At 52.4% G+C, this 25,941-nt stretch overlaps 3 protein-coding genes across 8 annotated transcripts in view; all 3 read right to left on the bottom strand.

The window, feature by feature from the left end:
* GCN1 (GCN1 activator of EIF2AK4) overlaps positions 1-16,062 on the bottom strand; it is a 63,666-nt gene extending 47,604 nt beyond the window's left edge. The window contains exons 1-11 of the mRNA XM_041003961.1: positions 16,033-16,062; positions 11,115-11,217; positions 8,198-8,261; positions 7,553-7,684; positions 7,012-7,120; positions 3,339-3,437; positions 3,113-3,247; positions 2,314-2,382; positions 2,080-2,188; positions 1,207-1,281; positions 208-336 (exon numbers count right to left, since the gene is read on the bottom strand). Of these exons, the coding sequence (XP_040859895.1) occupies positions 208-336; positions 1,207-1,281; positions 2,080-2,188; positions 2,314-2,382; positions 3,113-3,247; positions 3,339-3,437; positions 7,012-7,120; positions 7,553-7,684; positions 8,198-8,261; positions 11,115-11,217; positions 16,033-16,050 (1,042 nt within the window). The 5' untranslated portion in view covers positions 16,051-16,062. The remainder of the gene's footprint in view (positions 1-207; positions 337-1,206; positions 1,282-2,079; positions 2,189-2,313; positions 2,383-3,112; positions 3,248-3,338; positions 3,438-7,011; positions 7,121-7,552; positions 7,685-8,197; positions 8,262-11,114; positions 11,218-16,032) is intronic.
* Positions 16,063-17,628: 1,566 nt separating this feature from the next.
* Positions 17,629-20,431, bottom strand: RPLP0 (ribosomal protein lateral stalk subunit P0). Its single transcript, XM_041003663.1, has 8 exons — positions 20,377-20,431; positions 20,048-20,149; positions 19,327-19,502; positions 19,151-19,238; positions 18,918-19,064; positions 18,625-18,810; positions 18,034-18,174; positions 17,629-17,856 (listed from the first exon to the last, which is right to left on the bottom strand). Exons 2-8 carry the CDS (start codon positions 20,099-20,101, stop codon positions 17,692-17,694), a joined length of 957 nt encoding a protein of 318 aa, XP_040859597.1. The 5' UTR covers positions 20,102-20,149; positions 20,377-20,431; the 3' UTR covers positions 17,629-17,691.
* A 3,174-nt stretch (positions 20,432-23,605) lies between these two features.
* PXN (paxillin) overlaps positions 23,606-25,941 on the bottom strand; it is a 44,508-nt gene continuing 42,172 nt past the window's right edge. For all 6 annotated transcript variants that reach the window (XM_041003944.1, XM_041003943.1, XM_041003940.1 and 3 more), the window contains one exon: positions 23,606-25,439. In XM_041003944.1, the coding sequence (XP_040859878.1) occupies positions 25,173-25,439 (267 nt within the window). In that variant the 3' untranslated portion in view covers positions 23,606-25,172. The remainder of the gene's footprint in view (positions 25,440-25,941) is intronic.

Raw genomic sequence — 25,941 nt, 5'->3', positions numbered from 1 at the left:
ATAAAAAAAAATACATTAAAAAAAAAACAAGTATGTAGTCCCATGGACACACTGTCCTTTGGGTGCACTTTACCACACCACACATCACATTCAGTGTGGATGATCTTCTGGGCACACACTTCATCCCAAGTCCCCATCAGACCCAGGGCTCAAGGGAATGCCGGGGGCATGCCTTAGCCACCCCCATGGTCAAGCAGGCTCGCTTACCTCCAAGGATTGCAAACAGATGCCTGGTCAGGGCCTCCATGGCTGAGGAGTCACTGCACTGGCGGGCCAGGTTCCGCAGCGCCAGCACTGCTTCATCCATCAGGCGGGGGCTGTTGGATTTCAGCTGACCTGAACATGGAGTCAGTGCTTGGAGGCTGCTCATAACTGAGTGCCCAGACCATTCACTTCTGTCTTTCTCAGGCTCCCAACTCTAAGGGTTATTACAAGTGATCTCAAGAAACTATGCCAGTAAATGAGGTAAAAGCCTTATTTCCAGAGCCAGAGCTGAGGCTGATAAAGCCAAGCCCCTGCCCGAGGCACCCACATCCTCTATGGGCACTGGTTCAAACCCCAGCTGCTCTACTTCTGATCCAGCTCCCTGTTAATGGCCTGGAAAAGCAGCAGCAGATGACCCCATGTGGGAGACCCAGAAGCTCCTGGCTTCTAGCTCCAGATCAGCCCAGCTCAGGCCATTGTGGTCATTTGCGAAATGAACCAGCGGACAGAGATGCTCTCTTTCTTTTTCTGCCTTTCAAATAAAAATAAATATTTAAAAAAAAAAAAGGGGGAGGCAGTGGGGAGAGCCCAGAACAATGACTTAGTTGCTAAATCCTCATCTTACAGGTGTGGGGATCCTAAATGGGTGCCAGTTTGTGTCCCAGCTGCTCCATTTCTGATCCAGCTTCCTGCTTGTGGTCTGGGAAAACAGTCGAAGACAGCCCAAACCCTACATCATATGGGAGACCTAGAGGAAGCTCCTGGCTTTAGATCAGCTCTGCTCTGACCACTGTGGCCATTTGGAGAGTGAATTCACAGATGGAAACTCCCTGTCTCTCCTCTCTGCTGATCTACCTTTCCAATTAAAAAAAAAAAGATAAATCTTTAAAAAAAAAAACTAAAAAACTGAAACTCCTTTCTAGCCTGAGCTGTTCTCCATCTCTTTTTCTACAGTAATAGGAACATCAGAACTCAAGGAACATCCGAGGGACGTATACTCACCAGCCAGTCCTTTGACAATGTCCAGGGCATACTGGCTGAGATCAAGGGTCACTGATGCCAGCAGACTGGAGATAGCTAAGAACAAAAGAAAAGCACTGCCCATGTCAGTTTTCAGCATAAACCATGGGACGGTGTTGTGGCATGGTGCATTAAGGCGCCACCTTATATGAGCATGTATTTTGAGTCCTGGCTGCTGCACTTCTGATCCAGGTCCCAGGTAATACACCTGTGACAGCAGCAGGAAATGGCCCAAACTTGGGCCTCTGCTACCCACATGGTAAAATCAGATGCAGCTATAGGCTCCTGGCTTCGACCTGGCCCAGTCCCAGCCATTGTGACCATTTAGGGGAGTGAAATGGCAGATGCAAGATCTGTCTCCCCTCAATTCTGCCTTCCGAATGAACAAGTAAATCTTTACAACATTTTTAAAAAGGGATGAACGAACATCCCACCAGGCCTGCTCTCTAGCCACATGGAAGTGTGACCACTCAAAAGGGCCGCAGACTGATCATAATCTGTCCCGAAATTCTGCTTAAAAGCTACACACTATACCAGCCATCTGCACAATATTCTACTAGCATCTTTTACTGTTGAACAGGGATTTCAAGTGCCACCTCTGGACCATGTCCGGCGATCATGTCCAAACTGTCCAAGACATCCTTCACCTGAACAGCCTGCAGAGGTACTTGGCCCCTTCAAACTGAGGGTTTTAAGTGGGTGTGCGTTCACCCCTTCTAGTAAGAGGGCCCAGGATTCCAACATAAACAGTGGCTATATCCTACCCCACCCGACACACATCTCTCCAGACCCCAGAGTAAGCAGCTTATGAGGCAGCTCATCTCCCTCCTGACATCCCGTCCAGCAGCAACCCACTTTCGATGGCATTCTCCGGGCTCCTCAGTAAGGACTTCTGTATAGTAGGTAGTATCAGCTCCTTAAATTCCGAGTGGGACATGTACCGGAGCAGAGGGGTGCAGTTATCCTATAAAGAGAACCCAGTTAGGCATTCGGCCCTCCAGGGAACAGCCCAAGCAGAGGACGGTCCAGAACCTCTGAACACGAAATGGGACTGGGCCTGCATGGCGAGGAGGGCCACTCTGTACGCACCAGCAGGTACTTCTGCGGCTTCACCTTGCTCATCAGGACATTCTTCATATAGAAATCCAGCAGAACACTCTGCAAGCACACACACAAGGGTCTGGCTAGAGCCTGACCTACTGAAGGGTCTGGCCCCTGGCCGAGGAGGCTTCTCTCACAGCAATACCTCCAGAAGCAAACCAATGTCTAGAGGTGCAGTGTCAAGCAGAGGCCCCTGGTGATGCTATGTCTCATTTAAATAAACCTTCCCTAGCTTCCCACAGCTCTTGGCAGCCCCCCTGAAACCCACAGTCCTATCTGACGAGCCAATCCTATTCCATACTCCTCCCCTCCTGACCTGGCCCAGCCTGCCCAACTCTCAAGTTCCCTCATGAGTGGAACACGTTGTGCAGTGCCACAGCCACTCACCCTTCCACCTCACAGCCCTGGCACAGCCACCACGTATGAGGTGCCCTGGGTCTAACTGCAAGTTCTTTGTCATACTAGGCTCACGGGGGCACAAGTCAGGCCCCCCTTGCCTGGCGCTGCATCTTCTGTACCTGACAAGTGCCTGGTACATGGCAGATGTCTTCAAGATCAAGTACGTGACATCTCAAAAAGGATTCGACCCGAACCAGAACTGAAAGCAAATCCTTCCAGTTCCCCCAAGTTCTTCTCTTGCGATGGAAAGGTTGGAGTCTCATATGAAAAAACCCACAAGATTCCACGAAGTTCAGCAGCTGGGGCCATCCACAAAACAAGTTCCTACTCCTGCTTGCCTGTGGGTCCAACGGAGGTAAACCCTCGGCTGCCCTGGCCCAGCACTTGCCTTGTGCCGATTGACCACATCCATCTCCTTGTGGTTGGTGCAGAACTGCACCAACAGCCCCAGCATGCCAGCATAGTTCTGGTTGGGTTCCAAGCTGAGAATGGCGGACAAGTACTGCTCCACCAGCCCGGGGTTCTGAAAGGAAGGCATGAGGCAGGTGTATCAGGTGACAGTGGGGACGGCACGGAAGAAGCACTGCCCGCCACCCCATCTAGACTCCTGTCACCTCTTTCCATAGTTTCGTTAGTTTCTTCAAGGCACCATCCACAGCGTGCCTGTGGGAGCCGCCCAGCACCTCCAACAGCAGCAGACACTGAACCTCCACCTGTCGGCACCAAGTGAAACCTCATATCAGAAGATGGCATCAGAGCGGTAGAGTCCTGAACGCTCGCTGCCCACCCCGAATCTTTCTGGCCCTCCAAACCCCGCTTGACCTCCACCAGGCCTCTCCTACTCAATTTAGATAGGTCCTTTTTCCTCTACCCCTAACAGTTAGCTCTTCCTTTAAAAAAAAAAAAAAAAGACTATCCATTTATTTGAAATTCAGACTTACATAGAAAGAGGGAGAAAGAGGAAGAGAGAGACAGAGGTATCTTCCATCCACTGGTTCACTGCCCAGATGGCCACAGTGGCCAGAACTGGACCAGAGCCAGAGCTAGAATCCAGGAGCTTCTTCCAAGACTCCCATGTGGGTGCAAGGGCCCCAAATATTAGGGCCATCTTCCACTTCTTTCCCCAGGCCATTAATAGGGAGCTAGATCAGAAGAGGAGCAGCCAAGACTTAAACTGGCACCCATACAAGCATCACAGGAAGCAGCTTAACCTACCACACCACAGTACTGGCCCCTGTCCCATCCTTTAACCAGTCACTCAAGCATTCACTCAGTGTTTATGGAGCACTTACTATGAGTCAGATCCATGGGAACAAGGTACACTTGGCCTCTGCTTTGACACACTTTACAGTCCGGAGGCAACGACGGGATTAAACACACCCACTAAATGTGTCATACAAGAAAAGGACAAGGGTATGCTTGAGAGTACTTGCAAGAGTTCAGAGAAAATGGAATTTAAAGATAAGTTTACTTTTATGCAAATTTTGAAATCTGGGCCCAATGCAGTAGCCTACTAGCTAAAATCCTCACCTTGCATGTGCTGGGATCCCATATGGGCACCAGTTTGTTCCTTCGCAGCCCCAATTCCCGTCCAGCTCCCTGCTTGTGGCCTGAGAAGGCAGTGGGGGATGGCCCAAAGCCTTCAAACCCTACACTCATGTGGGAGACCTGGAAGAAGTTCCTGGCTCCTGGCCTCAGATCAGCTCAGCTGATGGTAGATCTTTCTCTCTGTCTCTCCTCCTCTCTGTAAATCTGACTTTCCAAAGGAAGTAAATAAATCTTTAAAAAAAACTGAAAACTATGCATAGGTTTTCACAATATATATATTTCATCAATATTCTGAAGATTCCCTCATATGCTTGGACTTCAAATTTTTTTTAATCAATACAAACGTATTTTTGTTCCATTTGCTATGAACCTTTTGAAATACTCTCTTACCTGCCTCGTCTTTGTCCGCGCTGCCAATACTTATCAAGCACTAAGGAAACGGTAGGCACTTGGCTAGGCAATGTGAAGTACAAAGTGCTAGACAGTGATTCTAGCTTGCACGGAACTCACAATCCATCCCACAGGTGGGACACATAACAGGTGCTCAACTGAACAAAACTCAAGGAGAGTACGTGTCACAAGCGCCCAAGCGCAGCGCGAGCTGCTTCCCTGAGAACAAGGATATTCCTGTGAAGTGCATGCTGCCGAATTCCATTTGTACAAAATGGCATATGTGGTGCCAGCCCTGCAGCGTAGTAAGCTAAACTTCCACCCACAGCCCTGGCATCCCAGATGGGCACTGGTTCTAGACCCAGCTGCTCCATTTCCGATCCAGCTCCCTGCTTATGGCCTGGGAAAATAGCAGAGAATGGCTCAAGTCCTGGGGACCCTGCACCCGTGTGGAAATCCCAGAAGAAGCTCCTGGCTCATGGCCCCAGATCCAGCTCAGCTCCAGCTGCTGTGGCCATTTGGGGAATCAGCAGATGGAAGATGTCTCTGTGCAATTCTTTAAAGTAAAACAAATCTTTTTTTTTTTTTAAATGACATATGTACAAAGTTATACTAACTGTATACATTGTTTGGACACCTGTTGAATTTTGAATTTTTTTTTCATTAAAATATTTGGAGGGCAGAGTGGCTTTAGCCTAGAAAGGAAAATTAAGACATCTGTGTCCCACCCTACAGTAGCCAGGTGCTACCCAGCCCTGGCTCCTGACTCCAACTTCCTGCTAAGGCTGACCATGCAAGGCAGTCCTGATGGCTCAAGCCAGCAGCTCCCTGCCACCCACAGGAGACGCAGGCTGAGTTCTGCCTCCAGTCCAGTCCAGCCCAGCCTTGCAAGCAGACATCAGTGACATCAGTGACCAGCCAAGCAAGAGCTCAGATCCCAGATTTCAAACACACAAAGAGTTGGGGGGGTGGGAGGATGCTGGCATATGGGTGCTGTGGTTGATCAGAGGTTTGGGACATCTTATCCCATATCACCATGTTGGTCCCAGTCCCAGCTACTCCATTTCCAATTCAGTTCCTTTCTATTGCACCCTAGGAGGCAGCAAATAATGGCTCAAGTGTTTCATTGAGTTCCTGTCACCCACATAGGAAATCTGAGTTGGGGTCCTGCCTTCCAGCTTAGATCTGGCCCAGCCCCAGTAACCGCAAGTGCCTGCAGAATAAACCAGAAGGAATATCTGTACGGCCTTTGCAACTCATTATTTACAAAAGTAAGACAGTCTTAAGCATCTGATACATTCTGCTCCAGGCCCAACTCCTCCTACTCCCTAACCTTGGCTCAGATAATGACTACTGAGAATTCAGCAGAGGGAGCAAGCCTTTGAGCTTGCCCAGGATGAGCCACCTCATGGGGCAGTCTTTAGGGGAACAATGAAACCTGTCTTCTGACTGCAGAATTTCAGTGTTCTACCCATCAAGAACCAGTCACTGGTGACCATTTGAAGCGTGTATAGCAGAGACTTCCAAGAATGAAGCCAACTATCTGCCTAAGAGCTGGTGGCCTGCAACTCCCCTCACTGTTTATCCCCTCCTGCACAGTTCTTACAAGCACCTCCCAATTCCACTGGGCTGCCTTGATTTATAGCAACTCTTACAAGCGGATGGAGTGGTCATTTTTACCTCCGTTTTGTACGGGAGGAAACAGGCTCAGAGCTGGCAAAATTTCATGGCCGAGAATCAGACCCTGAGGGAGATGTGCAGACTCCTCACTGAAGTCTGAAACCATCCCTCCAAAACCACCATCAAGTACATCTGGGCGTCCACAAGAACCTCTTCGCCCAGACTATCAGGTGCAGTAGATGTGTGGGAAGGAAAAGCAGGCAATGTACAAGCAATGGGCACAGGATGAAAAGAATTTTTAAGGACTAAAACTCATGAGCAAAATTCCATTACCTTAGCCGCTTCAACATTGAAATACATACATGATGATTTGCCAGAAAAAATAAATGAAATGATTGACATTATCATGCTCTCTTGCTCGCTTCCTTCTTGCCTCTCTGCCCCACTCCAACCTATCCCGTCTTCCTCCCATGTCCCAATGGCAGGAATCACATTGCGTCTCCAATGCCGGGCACCATGCCTGGCACACAGAAGCTCAAAAATGTATGCCAACAGATGAATGTGAATGTGTTGCACTCATGCCCACTCTGTCCAAGTCACACGCCTCAGGCAAACTCAAAGTGCTTTGTTGTGGTCACCTGGGGCACCTGGCACAGAGGAAGGGGCTTCAAGGTGCTCTCACTGTGCAGAAGGCTGACCCTCACTACTCCGAAGACCCAGGGAACCTACCAGTTTGTTCCAGGTGTCTCCTTGGCGCTTGCCTTTCGAGGGAAAGACGATACGCACCAGAAGGCAGGTCCAGGTCAGGGCCAGCAAGGCGGCCGAGCCACTGCTCTTACTGTGGAAGGACAGAGGGACGAGTGCCGATCAGTGGCGTCTACGTATAGGACAAATGCTCTCCCCAAAGCGCTGGCTGCTGTGCAGGCCCCTCCTCTGACCTAACAGGACAGACTCTGATTCTCGTTCCCACAAAGCACGCCCGACAGCTCAGGAAAAGCAGTTCAGGCCTCAGGCTCCAAACTACCATCTCTTGGTACTAACAAACAGAAAAACAAGTGTGAAGGGTTTCCCCGTTCTGTGCCTGCTGGCTTCCACTGGCTTTCCCGTCCCTAGGGACAGAACTGGCCATTGCAGCTCCTCCTTGCCCTGGGTGCACGAAGGGCCACAAGTCGGGCATGCTCACACCTGCCCAGCAAGCTCACCTGCAGCAGCTTCTCCTGGGGAGGCCCTCCCAGTCCCCCAGGGGCCACAGCCCCTCTATACCTCTTACCTGGGAACTCCTGTTTTGCAGCCAATGCCTGAAGACTGTAGGGAGTGCAGGAGGTTCTTAGCAGTGGCCTCTGGCTGAGCCTCAGCCAACTGCTGGATGGCTGCCTGCAGGGCCCGACGAGAGGCTGCATCTCTGGGGGAGGAACAAAGGAGGATAAGTATGCGGACTTAGGCAGGCAACAGGTTGCTTAAGCCACACATTGTTCCAGACTGACTGCACTGGGCGGGGAGGGGGATGGTCACAGAAGATTGGCGGGCTTAGAAAATGTCTAGATGAATCCAACCTCCTCCCCGAGTCCCAAAAGCAGCTGACAAGGACAAAGAAGCCGCTGAGTGTAAGGGTAGCAGCTGTGTTTCCAGAGCTGCACTTATAAAGGGCCTCTAACTGGACCCTGTGCTTTTACAAACAGGACTGATGCCAGCACATGCAAACTAAGCTTGTGAGATGTGCAGGCAGTGTGCAGGGTCCTTCACACTTACTACCAACAAGTGTGAGGCGATAACAGAGGCACAGAATGACGTGCCCAAGATGCGATCAGCTAGGATATAGAACCAGGAGGTCTGGGTTCGAGGCCTGGCTCCAGCCACGACCCTGTACCACTGCTCTGTACAAGTGCTCCAGACTCGGCCCCTGACTGGGACTCACCTGTACCGATGCAGAGTCAAGCAGAACAGCTTGCACAGCCCTTTCACTGCTCCCTCTGGCAGATCTGAAACCAAAGATTAGAGAGATTGTTGAACAAAAAGAACTTAAGAGACAGGCATCGTGGTACTAGGGGTTACTATGACATGCAATTCCCACCTCCATTTTCAATTTATCTTTCAACCAACATGCCTGAGAAGCTGCAGAAGATGGTTCATGGACAGTTCCTGGCAGGTGCAAGCCTTTAGAGGGTACACCAGAGAATGGAAAATCTCTCTCATCAACAAAAATGACTTAGGAAAAAACCAATTTAATGAAAATCTGCTTGTGATGAGTACTATGCCAGACCTGATCTCAGAGATTTGGGACAGAATCACCAAGATAAAAAGTGGTGGCAAAATAAGACTCTAGCAACACACCTGGCACAGCAGAGCTTCAGGTGGGTGTCTGTTAACTGAACGAAACTAAAGCAATGCAAGTCGGGCTGGGCCCTGTGGACCCACCACATCCAGGATCAAGAGCGCTCTGAGGAAGTCCTCAATTGCTTAGTTGGCTGGAAACATGGTACACCACCTCCAGTTACCTCGCCTCCTTAGCTCCTCCCTACCAAAACGGAGCCAGAACAGCTATTAATATGCAATATGAACAATAAGCTCTTCCTTAGACTCCAGAAGTTGAGAGTTAAGGATTTCCAGGAAGAGGCAGATAACTTTCCACGACCAAATTGAACAACAAAGGTGACCAAAACACTTTACAAATGCAATTTACTGAATGTAGAATTCCAAGGAACTAAAGAGTAAAATTCTCAAAAGGTTTTGAGTAATTTATAAATTTTACCCATACAAGTCATTTTATTCCATAAAATGGGCAGGGAGGAGAAGCATTCAGCCACTATGGCTCAGCAGGTGTGCACAGCCGGCGCCCCACCACAACCCTGCTGAGTAGGCAGGTGTGCACAGCTGGCACCCTACCACAACCCTGCTGAGAAGGCGACCCCTCACAAAGGCCTCTCAGGCAACCACAAACTCACACACTAAGGCACAAATACACAGCAGAGGCCCTTAGAAGCTCACAAACAGCGACTCCTTCATTTGCATAGTACTTTAACAAATAATTGTGGGGAAAAAAGCAGCAGGAAGGAGAACTGAAAGCTGAGAGATGGTGGGTTTTATTAGAACAGAGAGCTCACCCCCACGGCTTCTCAGTGGCTGCGGTGGAGCTGAGAACCCATCTAACAGGCTCTGAAGGTTAGGGTAAGGGCTGGTGAGGAGACCGCTTAGGAAACCAGTGCAGCTGAGTGAAAACAAACCCACCACGAGGAAACCAAGGTAACAGACCAAGATTCAATGAATGCACACCCAGTGGGCCAGGGGGATAATCCTCAGGAAATGTACCCTGCACACCCCAAACAGACTTTCAGATGAGAAACTCCCAGTGAGCTAAAATATCGAGGGCACTGGGAAACAGCACCTCCCAAACCTACTGGTCTTGAGCTGCATTCACTGGTCAGTCACTTGTTATCATCTTGTTGACTTCCTTGGAACACTCATTAGGAAAAATGGTATCTCAACACACAAAGAAAATGTTTCTGCACCCAGATTATCATCTGTTGCTGTTACTTTTTAGAAATCTCGAGCAGGGGGTCCCCTGCACAGTAGCCTACTAGCTAAAATCCTTGCCTTGCAAGTACAGAGATCCCATATGGGCACCGATTCGTGTCCTGGCAGCCCCACTTCCCATCCAGCTCCCTGCTTGTGGCCTGAGAAAGCAGTTGAGGACGGGCCAAATTCTTGGGACCCTGTACCCACATGAGAGACCCAGAAGAGGCACCAGGCTCCTGGCTTCAAATCGGTGCAACTCCAGCCATTGTGGCCACCTGGGGAATGAATCAACAGATGGAAGCCCTTCTTGTCTCTCCTCCTCTCTGTATATCTGACTGTCCAATTACAAAGTTAAATAAATCTTAAAAAAAAGAAAAGAAAATGTTCCTGCACCCGGATTATCACTCATTGCTGGTACCTTCTTTAAATCTCGGGGTGGGGAGAAGTTCCTGGCATGGTAGCCTAGTGGCTAAAGTCCTCGCCTTGCATGTGCTGGGGTCCCATTTGGGTGATGATTTTTGTCTGGCGGCCCCGCTTCCCATCCAGCTCCCTGCTTGTGGCCTGGGAAAGCAGAAAAGGATGGTCCAAGGTCTTGGGACCTTGGGACCCTGTGCCCACATGGGAGGTGCAGAAGAGGTTTCAGACTCCAGGCTTCGCATCAACTCAGCACCGGATGTTATAGCCATTTGGGGAGCGAATCAACCAACGGAAGATCTTCCTTTCTGTCTCTCCTCCTCTCTATACATCTGACTTTCCAATTAAAAAAAAAACAAACAAACAACTAAATCTTTAAAAGAAAAAAAAGTCTCAAGGGAGCCAGCACCACAGCATAGTAGGCTAAGTCCCCATCTGTGGTGCCAGCATTCCATATGGGTACAAGTTGTGTCCCAGCTGCTGTGATTCAGCTCCCTGCTAATGCGTCAGGAAGGCAGCAGAAGATAACTCAAATTCTTGGGTCCCTGCAGCCTTGTGTGAGACCCAGAAGCTCCTGGCTTCAGATGAGCTCAGTGTGGCAACTGCAGTTATCTGGGGAGTAAAGTGGCAGATGGAAGCGCTCTCTCTCCTTTTCTATGTAACTCTGTCCTTCAAATAAAAATAACTAATTTTAAAAAATAAGTATCTTCAAACAAAACAGTCACACTGCAAACAGCTTGGGCACCTGAATGGACACGCTCCACTAAGGCAAATGTTTCAACTGTCCCAAGGTGCACAGCAGCCAGCGAATACAGAAGGCAGACAGTGTGCAGGGAGGGCACAAGAGGGCACCACGGTTCTCGAGAACACAGCTTTCTTTCTCAGATGGATAGGAAAGCAAGTACCTTTTCCAGCAACACACTTCCCCAGTTCACCAAGGATTTCTCTCCGCTCCTTCACGCTGGCTGTTGTCACCTTCCCCGCAAAGCGCTTCAGTGTCTCAGAAACCTGTGAAGATCAAAGCCACAGAGAAACTGACCACTTAGATGACAAAGCAATGAGCAAGCATACGTGCGCATGTGTGGGTGGACGTGTCGGGCAGTGTACGTGTCCGGCAGTGGACGGGGGCAGAATCCTGCAAGCAGCTCCGACACAGGGCTTCTCAAACACTGGCCCTTTCAAGCCACCTTTTGCTCTAAGAGGCTAATTTTACACACAGAAAGTTGTGTGGCAGCACCCTCTGTCTCTATGCACTGTGCCAGGAGCCCACTTATCTCCCATTCCCATTTTGACAAGCAAAAGTATCTCCAGGCATTACCAAAATGTCTCCTGGCGGGGGGGGCAAAATTACCCCGTTAGAGGTATCAGTCAGCCCTTCTGTCTTATTTAAATGTGGAAAAAGGGAAGGTAAAAGGCAAAAAACTTGGGGATAGAAAACACGTTTGCAGAACTAATCAAACTCTAGTGAGGGCCTGCTCCTTCCCATTGTATCTTTCACTCTCACTTCCCCCACTCATGCTGGCTCCCTGGTAACCCAGCAGCAGAGAATACGCACAGCGGAAAAGAGGAAAGGTAGAGACTGGATCCCCGACCTGCCTCTGAGGTCACCCCCTGATTTTCCCCCTCTTCATCCGTACTTCCTGTGACTACTTTGGAGATCAAATGAGATGCTGTGGGGAGTTGGCTCTGTGGCAGAGTGGTTAAAGACAGGTCAGGTCCTGGCCACTCCTTTTTCAATCCAGCTCCATACTAAAGTGCCTGTGCCCACCTGGGTGTGGCTAATGACTTCAGAGGGGCCCAGCTCCTGCCACCACAGCCTCCTGGGGAGTGAATGAGGGGATGGAAGGCCTCACACTCTCTAACTCTTTCAAGTAAGCGAAGACACATAAATGAGATGCTGCATGTAAGAAAGCAGTTACAATTAGCTCAAGCACAGGTCACCTGCTGCCACCCACAAGCAGGCAAGGGAGGCACCTGCTGCCACCCACAAGCAGGCAAGGGAGGCACCCATACCCTCTCTTTCTAGGTGAAGGAACTGCCTCAGGAGGCAACATCACTGCCTAGAAGAGCACTGACAGTCACAGCATCTGCAGGTCTCAACCGACCCCAAAAACAGACAGATCTACAAACCGATGTTAGAGGGCCTCGGTCACAGTCCCCTGTAATGGGATGCACAAACGACCCAGGGCCACAGGCCACACAGCGGGCAGCCTGTGGATGGAGCAGCACCAGGGCGTGCCTGTAGCTAACACACAGCACCTGCCTTTTCTTTTTCTGGGGTTATTTGCGTCACAGGCAGGCCTTCGTCACAGGCTACGTCATGGGCAGGCCTTGCAGCACCTCAGAGTCAAGGGTGGCAGCAGCGGTTGTGGTGGAACGTATTAGGCCACCACACGGGATGCCCACTTCCCATAATGAAGTGCCGGTTTACATCCTGGCTCCTCCACTTCCAACCCAACTGCCTGCTAACACACCTGGGAAGCAGCGAATGAGGCCGCTGGGACTGCTGCCATGGGACCCGCATGAGGCGTCCATCTCAGTCTCGGCCTGGCCCATCTAGACTGAGCAGGCACGGGGAAGAGTGAAGTGGAGAATGAAGCTCTCTCTCCCTGTCATTCTGCCTTTCAAGTAAAAAATCCTGAAAATATACTGGATGCAGCGGGCACAAAGGCTCAACTAGCTAATCCTATGCTTTCAAGCACTGACATCCCATATGGGCGCCACTTGGTATCCCAGTTGCTCCACTTCCCATCCAGCTCCCTCCTTACAGCCTGGGAAGGCAGTGGAGGATGGCTCAAAGCCTTGGGACCCTGCACCTGCAAGAGAGACCCAAAAGAAGCTCCTGGTTCCTGACTGGCTCAACTCTGCTGTCACAGCCATTTGAGGAGTGACCCAGTGGATAGATCTTGCACTTTCTCTCTCCTTTTCTCTATAAATCTGCCTTTTCAGTAAGAAATATATAAATTCCGGGCTTGGCGCGGTACCCTAGCGGCTAAAGACCTTGCCTTGAATGTGCCAGGATCCCATTTAGGCATAGGTTCTAATCCCGGCAGCCCCACTTCCCATCCAGCGCCCTGCTTGTGGCCTTGGAAAGTAGTTCAGGACAGCCCAAAGTCTTGGGACCCTGCACCCATGTGGGAGACCCGGAAGAAGCTCCTGGCTCCTGATCAGTTCAGCTCCGGCCATTGCAGTCACTTGAGGAATGAACCAGCAGACAGAAGATCTTCCTCTCTCTCTCTCTCTCCTCCTCTCTGAATATCTCACTTTGCAATAAAAATAAATACATCTTTAAAATAATAATAATAATAAATACATCTTCAAATATGCAGGCAATCTGTGCCAATACTTTATAGTTTCTCAGTTGTCATTTTTTTCCCAAAGATTAGTTTATTTTTATTGGAAAGGTAGATCAAATTTACAAAGAGGAGAGACAGAAAGATCTCCTGTCCGTGCAGGGTCCCAAGGCTTTGGGCCATCCTCCACTGCCTTCCCTGGTCATAAGTAGGGAGCTGGATGGGAAGTGGAACTGCCGGGACACAAACCGACATCCCTATGGGATCCCAGGACATCCAAGGTGAGGACCCAGTTTTTCAGTTTTACTTCCTTTCTCCCATAGCTCTTTCCTTCTCCAACCTCATTCTATACCTCCCCAACCCCCCAGTATAATTTCCAGTTGCATAATAAGAGCTAGTTCAGTAGTCACTTCACATTATAAGTAACATTTAATCTTGTTAATAAACTGTGTATCCTCTCCTATCCAGTTTTTATTACTCTGCAGTTAATAATTATCTTTACCCACTCAACAATCCCGCATTTCATCTGTTGTTATTAAGGGTTCCATTCCCAACCTTCTGGCTCTTCTTTCAATCTCCCCTCACTGAGGCAAATAATGTACCCCATAAAATTCCACCTGCCCGGAAGTTTCTTCAGTTTTCTAAACTGCCCCATCTGTTTTTTGTTTATTTATTTTTAATTTGAAAGGCAGATTTACAGAGAGAAGGAAATAGAAAGATCTCCCATCCGCTGATTCACTCCCCAAATGGCCACAACGACCAGAGCCGAGCTAATCTGAAGCCAGGAGCTTCTTCCCACGTGGGTGCAGAGCCCCAAGGCTTTGGGCCATCCCCTGCTGCTTTCCCAGATATTTAGAAGGGTACTGGATTGAGAAGTAGAGCAGCCAGGACACATGTTATGGAATGTCGGTGCTTGAAGGTGAACCGAGCCATCGTGCCAGCCCATGATGTCCCATCTGACAGGTGATTCCACAGCTGGAGTGCAGTTTGTTACCCTGAAAATGTCATTTTGCGTTCAGGACACACATGCTGAACTTTGGGAAGGCCCTCCAAGTCAGAACATTTCCTAGCTGTGTCCTTGACTTCAGCTTTTCTCCAGCGCTGTCAAGTTGGTCAAGTTCAAAGCCGTCCTGAGTCTTGAGCCTCTGGATGAGAACCGGCTTTTTGCCCTGGACGCTTCTAGGCTCTTCTGCATCCCAGGTTCTAAGGTTTCATGTTAACTTGTGCTTTGCAGTGAGCCTATTTTTAACCATTGCTGAGTACCTTCCGTCCGGGGACAAGCACTTCAGCTGGGGGAACAGTTTCTTGAACTACACTGCTGATTCTTTGTTAGTGCTCACGGCACATCTTTCCTTGCTGTGGCAGTTTAAAGGCAGGAAAGCGCTGGTCTTGTGCCTTGAGGCGAGCCGACCATCTGTCCCAATTCCATCCATCTCCCTGCTAAGGGAGACCAGCGTGAAGCTCCTGGCTCCCGCCTGGCTCAGCCCCGGCTATCATGGCCGTCTGGGGAATGTGTCTGTGTGTCTGTCTGTGCGTGTTTGTCCATCTCCCTCTCTTTTAACTCTTTCAAATAAATGATTCTTGAAAACACACACACACACACAGCTGTCTCGGCTCCCCCTCTTCCCAGGCCACGTGTGATAATCGCTTTCAGCCCTCACTAGTTTTGATCAAGAGGAGACAACCAAAGCCGATGCATAAACACAACCCACGATCCATCCAGCCGTCCTCACAGGGACTGCTGGCTGCCGTTTTCTCACAAAGGATCAAAGAACTTCACACCCTGGACCCCGACCCGGGGGCTCAAGCACACACCAGGGTCCTCCAGAAGCGCTCGCTGCTGATCTCACATACTATCATGTGCTTTCACACCTGTGTCCCATGGAACTTGCTGAGAGGATGGAAAAGTCCTCCACTGCCCGGGATGGGGGGATCTAATGCAACTGGACGAGCGGAGTCTGACCGCGCTAAGTTAGCCACTCAGCCGTGGACACCACACCGGACACTACAGCTCTACAGCTCAGTCGAACACAGCTCCTGAGGACCCCAGCCCTTGTGCACAACTACTCTGTCATTACGTGTCTTTTCCACTTCCTAAGTGGTCACACTCAAGGGGCCCTGCAGTCCCTGCACTGCATCCCGCTGGAGACCCCAAACCCCCATTTTACAGGCGAAAAGCGGCCCTCAAGTCCAGGCGGCCCTCAGCAGCTACCGGAGCCGGGACACTCAAAGTTGAAGCAAGGTCTGGCGCTGGCCCTGGGCTCGCTCCCCGAGGGCTCGGGGGAAGCACGGAGCTCCGACACGGGACCCTCGAGCCCGGGGACGGTCGGGCAGTCCATCGGTCAGCGCCGCTCCGGCCGAGCCGGGCCTGGGCTCGTGCGTTGAGGCACGGCTCTGTGAGGGGAGCCGGGTCGGACTCACGCCCTCCGCAGCCCCTGGGCTGACCGGTGAGAACAGGCTCGGACCCGACGACCACCGTCCACACCGGGTCGCCGTCCACCGCCCGGACCCCCGCTGCCACCCGCCTCACCTGCGTGTCGGCCGCCATCCTGCCTCCGCTGACTCCGGAACCGCTTCCGCAGCGCTTCCGGGTCAACGCCGGGCCCGCGCGGCAGTGCGAGGTCGCCGAGCCGGCTGGGTGTGAACCGAGGCGTGGCGCCCCCGGCGGGACGGCGGACACCGCGGGCGGGACGGCGGACACCGCGGGAGGGACGGGGGACACCGCGGGCGGGACGGGGGACACCGCGGGCGGGACGGGGGACATCGAGGGAGGGACGAAGGACACCGCGGGAGGGACGAGGGACAGCCTGCGCGGGGCGGGACGCAGCCCGGGTGGGACGGGGGGACACATCCTGGCTGCGGACTGCGCCGCTCTGGCCGGACCCTGACCCACTTGGGAGACCCCCGTGCCTTCCGCGTCTTGTCCCCCAGGGGTGCGCGGGTCCGTGGCGGGAGGACGAGGTGGGGATCCCGTGGCCGGGAGAAGCCTGGCCTGTGACAGAGGGGTTCCCGCTGCAAGGTTGAGGGCTGGAGAGGTAAAACTCACAGCCCAGGGTGGCCCCAAAGGGAACCCTTACAGTGCCTTTTAATTTTTTTTTTTTTTAATTGGAAAGTCAGATCTACAGAGAAGACAGAGATCTTCTGGTCCACTCCCTAAGTGGCCACAACGACCGATCAGAAGCTTCTCCCAGGTCTCCCATGCGGGTGTAGGATCCTTCCTCCTCTCCTTTCCCAGGCGAAGCAGGGAGACCAGCAGGAAGTTCCTGGCTCCTGATCTGCATAGCATTGGCCATTGCAGTCACTTGGGAAGTAAATTACTGGACAATCATCCTCTCTGTACATCTGACTTTGCAACAAAAGTAAATATTTTAAGTTTTTAAAAATTAATATGTATATTTTAGCTTCAGGTTGGCACGGTAGCCTAGCAGCTGAAGTCCTTGCCTTGCACTGGCCGATACCATATAGGCGCTGGTTCTAATCCCAGTAACCCCACTTCCCATCCAGCTCCCTGCTTGGGGTCTAGTCAAGCAACAGTCCAAAGTCTTGGGACCCTGCATGGGCGTGAGAGACTGGGGAGGCTCAGCTCTGGCTATTGTGGCTGCTAGTGGAGTTAATCAATGGAAGATCTTCCTTTCTCGTCTATATCTGACTTAACGAATCTTTAAATCTAGCTTTTTTAGTGACTCCTGGGTCTAACTTCCCAATATTGCTATCCAGCCAGCCCAAAAGATGGGAAACATCAGAAATGAGCCCTGGGTTTAAGCTGCACACTGAACGTGGTGTATGGCCCGATGTCCTAGCAGTACATCCAACACGCTGCGCTTATTACAAACACCTATAACGCTAACAGTTGTACCACAATACATTGCTGTTTTGTCAAGCACCGATACTGTAATACTGTGCCTTATTTCCTAGCAGTGATCAGACACTGGAACAGCGGTACAGCTTCCAGCCATTGCTCCTGGGAGGACATCACTACTGCACTGTAGGCCTTGCTAGGGCTTCTGGCTCAGCCTGGCCCAACCCTGGTGCTCATGGGTATTTACTTGCAGTGAACCTGGGGATGGGGAGTGAAGGGAACTACATGACAAAGAGGACACACAGATATAAACCACCAACACCAGACTTAGAGAAGTAAGCCTTTATTTCGTTTCGTAGATAAAGCTGGCTGAGCTGGTTGCTTTTTGGCTTAGTCGAAGAGACCAAAGCCCATATCCTCGTCCGACTCTTCCGACTCCTCCTTGGCCTCCACCTTGGCTGGGGCTGCGGCTGCAGCAGCAGGAGCAGCAGAGGTGGCAGCAGCTGCAGGGGCAGCAGCCACAAAGGCAGATGGATCAGCCAGGAAGGCCTTGACCTGAGAAGAGAAGGCAGTGGTTCAACGGTCACTCAGAGAACCCTACCCTGCCTGGGGCGATTTCTGAAGTGAGAATACACCTCCCAGCCCGTATTCATACACAGGGTGAGCTGTTTAGCACTTAAAACACCAAGCTGGCAAGCTGCCACCTGCCTGCTGCGGCCCGGCAAGACCTACCTTTTCAGCAAGTGGGAAGGTGTAATCTGTCTCCACAGACAGAGCCAGGACCCGCTTGTACCCGTTGATGATGGAATGGGGTACAGAAGCAACAGTCGGGTAGCCAATCTGCAGAGACACACTGGCCACATTGCGCACACCCTGTAAGGGAAGACATGGTGATGAGCTCGCCCCGAGGAAGAGGGCGCAAGGGATGGGACTAACCCACGCCAGACAGCCATGGCTGCAGCTCCTCCTCTCGCAGCTCCTCCTCCTGGCAGGGCAAGTCAGGCTAACAAATGCCACTCCCACACCCTAGAACCACCACTCCTGCTAGTATGTGAATAGAAGCTGTTCATACAACCACCAAAGGGTGGCTTGTGTCACCAATACTTAGTGAAAACTTGATGAAATTCGGCCTGTTCAGAAAAACAAGCCCATTAGTTCTTGGAGGAAGGCTCATAAGCTCATAAGCTGCCTCTTTATGACAGCTGAAGGCAACTTCCAGCACCCAGTACTGTTCTAGGGCTCTACACTCATCCACCTTCACGTCTTCTAACTGGCCAGCGTTTCCCATAAACAAGGCATGGACAGCTCTCGCAGCGCAAGCACCTCCAGGAAGCGGGAGTGCAGGGTTTCCTCAGTGATGTCCAGCACTTCGGGGTTGTAGATGCTGCCGTTGTCGAACACCTGCTGGATGATCAGCCCGAAGGAGAAGGGCGAGATGTTCAGCATGTTGAGCAGCGTGGCCTCGCTGGCCCCCACCTTGTCTCCAGTCTTGATCAGCTGCACGTCACTCTGGAAAACAAAACAGGAGGCAGTTGACACCGGGCGTCTAGCACATCACAGCCTCCCAGAAGCCCCACCCCACCTGCCAGGTTACTACTGGCCAACAGCCCACTCACCAGGATTTCGATGGTACCCCTGGAGATCTTGGTGGTGATACCCAAAGCCTGGAAGAAGGAAGTCTTCTCGGGGCCCAGACCGGTGTTCTGAGCTGGCACGGTGACCTCACACGGAGCAATGGCCCCGGCACGGGCAGCAGCGGGCACCTGGACACAGTCCAAAGTGAGAAAAGCCTCTCCAGTGACACCTGAGCACTCTCCCTGTGAAGCCCCCTAGGCCGGCCGCTCCTCACCTTGTTGGCCAGCAGCATGTCCCTGATCTCAGTGAGGTCCTCCTTGGTGAACACGAAGCCCACGTTGCCCCGGATATGTGGCAGGAGTCTGCACAGAAAGCAGTGTTTGGGGCACAGTTGCACCTGCGCCCCGTCCTCCCCCAGGGAAGCAGTGCAGGGAGAGGGAAGGCACTGACTTCTCGAGGGCCGGGTTGTTCTCCAGGTGGCCCCGGATGGCCTTGCGCATCATGGTGTTCTTGCCCATCAGCACCACAGCCTTGCCCCGCAGGGACATGCGGATCTGCTGCATCTGCTTGGAGCCCACATTGTCTGCTCCCACGATGAAGCATTTTGGGTAGTCGTCCAGGAGTTGCTACAAGAATGAAACAAAGTTGGGCGGTGGGAGCCCTTAGAAAGCCATCCCACTCCCTCTGCTACTGGGACAAACGCCGTTGGGAGAGACCAAGTTGCACCACTCAAAATTTCCAGGATGTGCATGAAATGATGGAAAAAAAATCTCACTGTCAGAAAAAAATTGTCTCAATGAATGTTTTACGTTCTCTTTTCCTCAATTATGAGACTGGTCTCTGACGCACTAAAACTGTAACCCAACAGGCAGGTTATGCAAATGTGACACGAACGAGACAAGTGTTTGTAGGGCTACAGCTGCAGCTACCCGAGTTCACTAAACTTCTCTGCCAGCGCCTCCAGCCACTGGACATTTAGGCCAATGACGGGCCTGACCATGCAGGGACTTGCCACTTGGGAATGAGTCACAGGATACAAGGCCGCGAATGATGTGCCATCCGCACCTGAACCTGCTCGACCGCCCCAGGACCGACCTACACAGGAACTAAGCTGAAGACCAAACCGAGCTGGGCCCCAAGATTCCTAAAGCGCCGCCACCCTCCCACTTACGATGATCTTAAGGAAGTAGTTGGACTTCCAGGTCGCCCTGTCTTCCCTGGGCATCACGACGGTGCGTCAGGGATTGCCACGTGGGGTTTAAAGACGATGTTCCTGAAGGGAAAGAGCGCGGCTCAGGCTGCGGGGCTGCGCAGCGCCGTCCGAGGCCCAGGCGGACCGGGCCCGCGCGCCCGCCAGCACGGCCTGCAGGCCTGGAGCCGCCGCCGCCGCCCAGGCCCCGGGGAGAGCCTGCGATCCCCGCTGCCCACCCCTCAAGAACCTCCCCAAGACCCTCGCGCTGCCTCTGCCGTCCCACCCCGGCGCCAAGGGCACACACGCACCTCGCACGAGGACGCCTGGCAAGAGAAGGGCCCGCAAGCCCGCATGGGCCTTTTATATGCGATCAAAGAGCCCAATCAGAAGCCGCGGACGTTCCCCCTGCCTATTGGCCGGCGCCATCGTCCGTCCGGCAAATCTGAATAGCTATTGGTCGATACTGCTGCCACTCCGAAGCAACAGGAAGCCGCCTTGGAGCCGGGCAGTGAAAGAAGGCACTGGTGTGAGTGTGGAGGTGTCTTCTGGGCGATGCTGCCACCTTTCGGGCTGGAGCTGACTGCGTGGGAGGGAGTTAGTGTGTGACGTGCAGCCGAGAGGCAACCGCGCATGCCTGGACGACAACGTGGCCTGTTGTCTCCCGCGGCTTTGCCGAGCCTGGAAAACTGAAATCAGAGCATTTCCTGACCTGTCCAGAGTGAACGAAAACAATGGAAACAGAGTGCCTCATCTGCTCCCCACCTCCATGACCCAGCCTCACGTCCCATCCTCCAGCCAGATGGTGTTCCCAGTCGGTTTCCCAGGACTTTTGCTGCTGTGTCTTCCTGGCAGGGCCCTCCCTGGCCAATATGCACACGAATAAACCCATTTCCATCAAGTCTTAGCTGAAATACCATCTGCCCACGGAACCCCACTCGCGTTCCCATTCTGGAATCACAAATTGCAACACTCTTTTCCCCCACACCCCTTAACTCTTGCTTTGTTTTTGTGGTAGCACTTAGAGCTTCAAACACACTGTGTAATTTTATTGCATTGTTCTTGTCTGTCTCTCCCTACAGAAACTCAAGTTCCACCATATAGAAATGTATATCTGTGCCTGACTCATAGGAGACATAGAACAAGTATTTGTTGAGGGATTGCAGGATTAGAACCTTGACCTGCCACTCACTTGCTGACCCTCCGTCCACCCTTTATCTGTAAAATGGGATAACACCATTGCCCACATTCTTGACGGTTAAAAATTTCTGATAAACTTATCTGGGCCCTGTGTGAGAAACATGAGCCTGTCTGCCTGGGCCCTAAGTTGAATTTCTCTACAACTGTCCCCTAACAAAGCTAGTCTAAGATTGGAAGGTCTAACAGTCTTGACCTGAGTGTTAACAGTGCCTCTCTGGGGATATTCATCAATCCTTCTTTTGAAGTCATGGTGAGCAGAAAAGTATTCCCAAACTATGTGGTGCAGTTGCCACGTGCAGTGCTGGCACCCCCATACTACAGTGCAAGTTCAAGTCCCAGCTGCCCTGCTTCCCATGCAGCACCCATGTGCTTGGACCCCTAACTGGATCCTGGCTTCAGCCCGACCTGGCCCCAGACATGGCCATATAGTCCACAGATCAGAGGCGGCGACTGGGGGCTCAAGTACTCGGCGCCCTGACACCCTTGTGTGGTTCACTGAGTTCCCAGCTCCTGGCTTCAGCCTAAACCAGCCTCCCTGTTACTCTTCCTGCTTTTCAAATAAAACCTTAAGACTTATTTTTATTGGAAAGTCAGATATACATAGAGGAGGAAAGACAAGAGAGGAAGATCTTCCATCGTTGATTCATTTCCCAAGTGGCCGCAAGGGCTGGAGCTGCGCCGATCTGATGCCAGGAACCTGGCGCCCTCTCCAGGTCTCCCATGTGGGTGCAGGGTCCCAAGGCTTTGGGCCGTCCTCGACTGCTTTCCCAGGCCACAAGCAGGGAAGTGGATGGGAAATGGGACTGCAGGGATATGAACTGGTGCCCGTATGAGATCCTGGTGCATGCAAGGCAAGGACTTTAGCCACTAGGCTATTGCGCCCCGCCGAGCCCTCACTGTAAGTCTTTCCTTCTAACAATGAATTACTGCACCCTCAGCATTATAGGAAATACCATGTGCACATACCTGATGCTAATTTTAACAACACTTCTCTAAGGAGCTACAGTATCGGTATTTTGGCTTTATCCGTGAAAAAAAAAAGAGAGGCTGCTAAATAATTTGACCAAGTTTTAGCCAGTATGTATTGGCTTCAGAAATGAAATCCAGAAACAAATTCAACATGGCCTGACTTCACAACGTCATGGGTTCCCTTCCAAACCTTTAAGTCTGCTGCCTTCTACACATCCTTTTCCAAGCATACAGATACACGGCTCATGGACAAGGACAGCCTGGCTTTGATGATATGTAATGATTATAACATCAGTGTAACCAAGTTTATACCATAACGTGCTTAGACAATGATTCAGCTCTGTATTTGTGGACACGAGAAAACACTCTCAAAACACAGTGGAGTGGGCCCGGCGCGGTGGCGCAAGTGGTTAAAGGTCCTCGCCTTGCACGCCCGGGATCCCATATGGGCGCTGGTTCTAATCCCGGCAGCCCCACTTCCCTTCCAGCTCCCTGCCTGTGGCCTGGGAAAGCAGTCGAGGACGGCCCAAAGCTTTGGGACCCTGCACCCGCGTGGGAGACCCGGAAGAGGCTCCTGGCTTCGGATCGGCATAGTATCGGCCTGTTGCGCTCACTTGGGGAGTGAATCATTGGACGGAAGATCTTCCTCTCTGTCTCTCCTCTCTGTATATCCGCCTTTCCAATGAAAAAAATAATAAAAATAAATCTTTAAAAAAAAAAAACACAGTGGAGTGCAGAAGTACATTTACAAAGGGTACCACGGCCATTTCTATGAGCAAAATGAATCCAACACAGACTCAGCCAAGTCACTGTCTTTGGGTGGGGATTAAGGGTCTTCTCATTTCTAAGCTCACTGTAAAATGCCCAGAGTTCAGACTTCCCTTCCACCTGCAGGTTCTAGAGGGAACTCTCAGATAACAGAGAAAACGGGAAAATAGAGAAGTCACAGACCCTGGAAGAAAGCTCCACGTGGGCCTTGTAGTCACCAAGTGCCAAGGCAATGCATGCACCCACAGCACCGGCAGGAGGCAGCGACACCCACCCAGAAGGGGCTGCACTAAAAAGCTGTGGAGTCCAGCTGCACACTGGGAATCAGGCAAGACGAGGTCTGGAACCACAACCAGCTGTTAATGAGTGGGTGGAAGGTGACCCCCAGACCCAGGCAGACATTCTCAGGGAGCCAAGGACTGCCCCTCTTCCCCGTCATCTTCTCAAGAAAAGACACAAAGACCTATGACCATGCCCCATGCCTCGGGCTTTCAGCCACAAGCAAGGCTACGTTGATGATTTTCTCCCAGCCTAGTGGTCCTTGAGCCTGTCTGCAGGAGCTTTGGTCTCTCCTGGAACCCCAAGAAATGGCCCTAACACAGGTGAAAATAATGGCAAACTTTATTGGCATACATCACGAGAATGGAAATGAGAAAAGCCAGGCTACAAGTTTACACAGGATAAAAAGATCAAAGTCAACTCATCAAATAACCATGGACTCAGAAGGGGGACCCCAAAATCCCCAGGCCCTCCCTTGGGGAAGGGTCCTGGAAGGTCACTGTAAACAGAGCAGTAAGGCCGGTGGGTGCAAATGGAGACAGCAGACCTCTGCGGGGACCTTGGCCACACAGGAGACCATCGTCAGAGACGCCAGTGCCCTCAGCCCTTGCTGGAGACCAGGGAAACAGACTGTGTCATCCTCACTTTAGACCCTCTGGGGTCTGTCCAATCGGGAGTCCAGAGCTGAGAGACACTGTGGTCTTCAAGGTCAGGATCCAATGCCAGCTCCCCCAGCCCCAGGGCAGCGGGGAGGAGGTCGAGGATGGCCACGCGGGCGTCTCCTCGTGGTGGAAAGGACAGTGAGACCCAGAACTCCAGGTGCAGACGGGCCAGGCACCTGAGGCCCGTGTCAACCTGGAGCTTGCTGGCCTGGCCAGTTAAGGAAAAAGGGTTCAAAATACAGCAGTTTGATATCAAACAGTCCTGGTGAGCTGCGAGGTTCCAGGAAGGACAATCATGGGGCTGTGCCCAAGTTCACCTGCTTGTGCTAAGAAAAAATAAAAATACAAATTGCTCCCCCACCCCCAAGCCCTCAGTACAAAGCAAACTCCGGTCCAGAGCCCCGGCAGGAGTGGACGAGAGGGAGAGTACAAAAGGGAACATCTTTAAAATCTCTTCAAAATCACATCGTATAAAGTAAAAGCAACCCAGGCGACTAGGAATTCAAATCTCAGTGTAGAAATCTCTCAAAGTCGGCAGGTGCAATGTCGGGCCGGTGTCGTCCTGGGGACAGGGACAGGGACTACAAAACGTTATTGCTGGAGAGGCCTCTCTCAGTAGGACCAGAGCATTTACAAAAGGGCACAGGGAGGCGGGGGCAGTCGTCCCTGCCTGGGGCACTGGCAAGGCAGCAAGAACACACAGAGCCTGCCACGGCCTCCCAGGCACGTCCCCCGCCCCCGCCCCAGGATGGACGGATGGATGGATGCTGGCGTTGTCTGCGGGAAGCCTGGCAGCCCTCCACTGCTCTCAGCAAGGTCACCAGGCTGGAGGGTGTGGGGGGGGGGGGCAGACATGGACAGAGAGGGCACTGCCTGACCCCCAACTCCACTGCCGAAATACAAGAAAGAGATGGCTCCAGTGTGGGGCCCTGGTCTGGCTGGGCCAGTCCATGGGGACGGTGCAGGGTGTGGACAGGGCCCCCAACCCCACCCCTCTGGGAGGGATGACGAGTGGGGAGCTCCACAGGAAGAGGCAGGAGGCCCAGAGGTTCTAGTGGAGCAAGAACCAGGAGGTGGGCGCCCTGGTGGCTCTCCCGTCCTGCCCCAGCTGAGGATGAGTGTTCCAGTTTCAGCCATGTATACACACGCCCCTTCACCCCCGGGCCAGGTCTCCGGGTCCCAGTAGTAGTTCGGGAGGCTGGGCTGGGGCAGACGCCAGCAGACGCGCCCTAGCAAAAGAGCTTAAGGAAACAGTTCTGGCAGTAGGGCTTGTCGTTCTGCTCCTTGAAGGTGCCCTTGTTGAGCTGCTTGAGGCAGAAGGCACAGACGAAGTGCTCGGGGTGGAACTTCTTGGCCATGGCGGTGATGCAGCGGCCCGTGATGGGCTTCTGGCAGCCAGAGCACAGGGAGCCACGCCGCTCGTGGTAGTGCACCTCACAGTATGGCTGCCCGTCATGCTCGAAGAAGCTGCCGTTGATGAACGGCGTGAAGCACTCCTGCCGGGCGGAAGGCAGAGACGGGGCGGGGGGGGGGGCGCTCAGGGCTGTCCCTCGGGGCTGGGACAACAGGCAGAGGAGTTACGGCTGTCTGGCCTGCTCGTCACCTCCCTCGTGCCAACAGCAGCTGGCTGCCCTGGGTCACCCAGCTCAACTCCACAGCCTGGACTCACACAGGGAGCTGAGTCCAGGGCACCAACGCAGGTGGCTGGGACAGTGCTCCCAGAGTCCCTAGTTCTGCATGCTAGATTGAACGTGGAGACTTGCATGCGTGTTTAGGCTTAAAAGGCTCTGAGAAGGCCTGCAGTGACTGGTGCTGCCCCGCACATACCTGGTCCAGACAGCACTTGGCTGGATCGCGGATCATATCTGTGGGTTCCCACTGCCCAACACCTGCACTGTCTGAAAGAATTCTCACCCACTTGGTGCCAGGCCCTCAACCCACGACGCCTGGTTCCTGGATTGCCCCAGCGGCGTACAAGCCCTGCGCAGGAGCTCCTAG

The sequence above is a fragment of the Ochotona curzoniae genome, unplaced genomic scaffold (genome assembly GCF_017591425.1).
Source record: "Ochotona curzoniae isolate NIBS_2020 unplaced genomic scaffold, NIBS_Ocur_1.0 scaffold_274, whole genome shotgun sequence".
Lineage (NCBI taxonomy): Eukaryota > Metazoa > Chordata > Mammalia > Lagomorpha > Ochotonidae > Ochotona > Ochotona curzoniae.
This window is presented reverse-complemented; position numbering and strand designations above follow the sequence as displayed.

What these genes read in the sequence shown, in the direction of transcription:
- RPLP0 (XM_041003663.1), bottom strand. Translation starts at nt 20,101, where the DNA reads ATGCCCAGGGAAGACAGGGCGACCTGGAAGTCCAACTACTTCCTTAAG. An exon ending in ACATGCTGCTGGCCAACAAG is followed by an intron (nt 19,065 to 19,150) that starts GTGAGGAGCGGC and finishes GACTGTGTCCAG; the next exon opens with GTGCCCGCTGCTGCCCGTGC. An exon ending in TGCACTCCCGCTTCCTGGAG is followed by an intron (nt 18,175 to 18,624) that starts GTGCTTGCGCTG and finishes CTTCCCTTACAG; the next exon opens with GGTGTGCGCAATGTGGCCAG.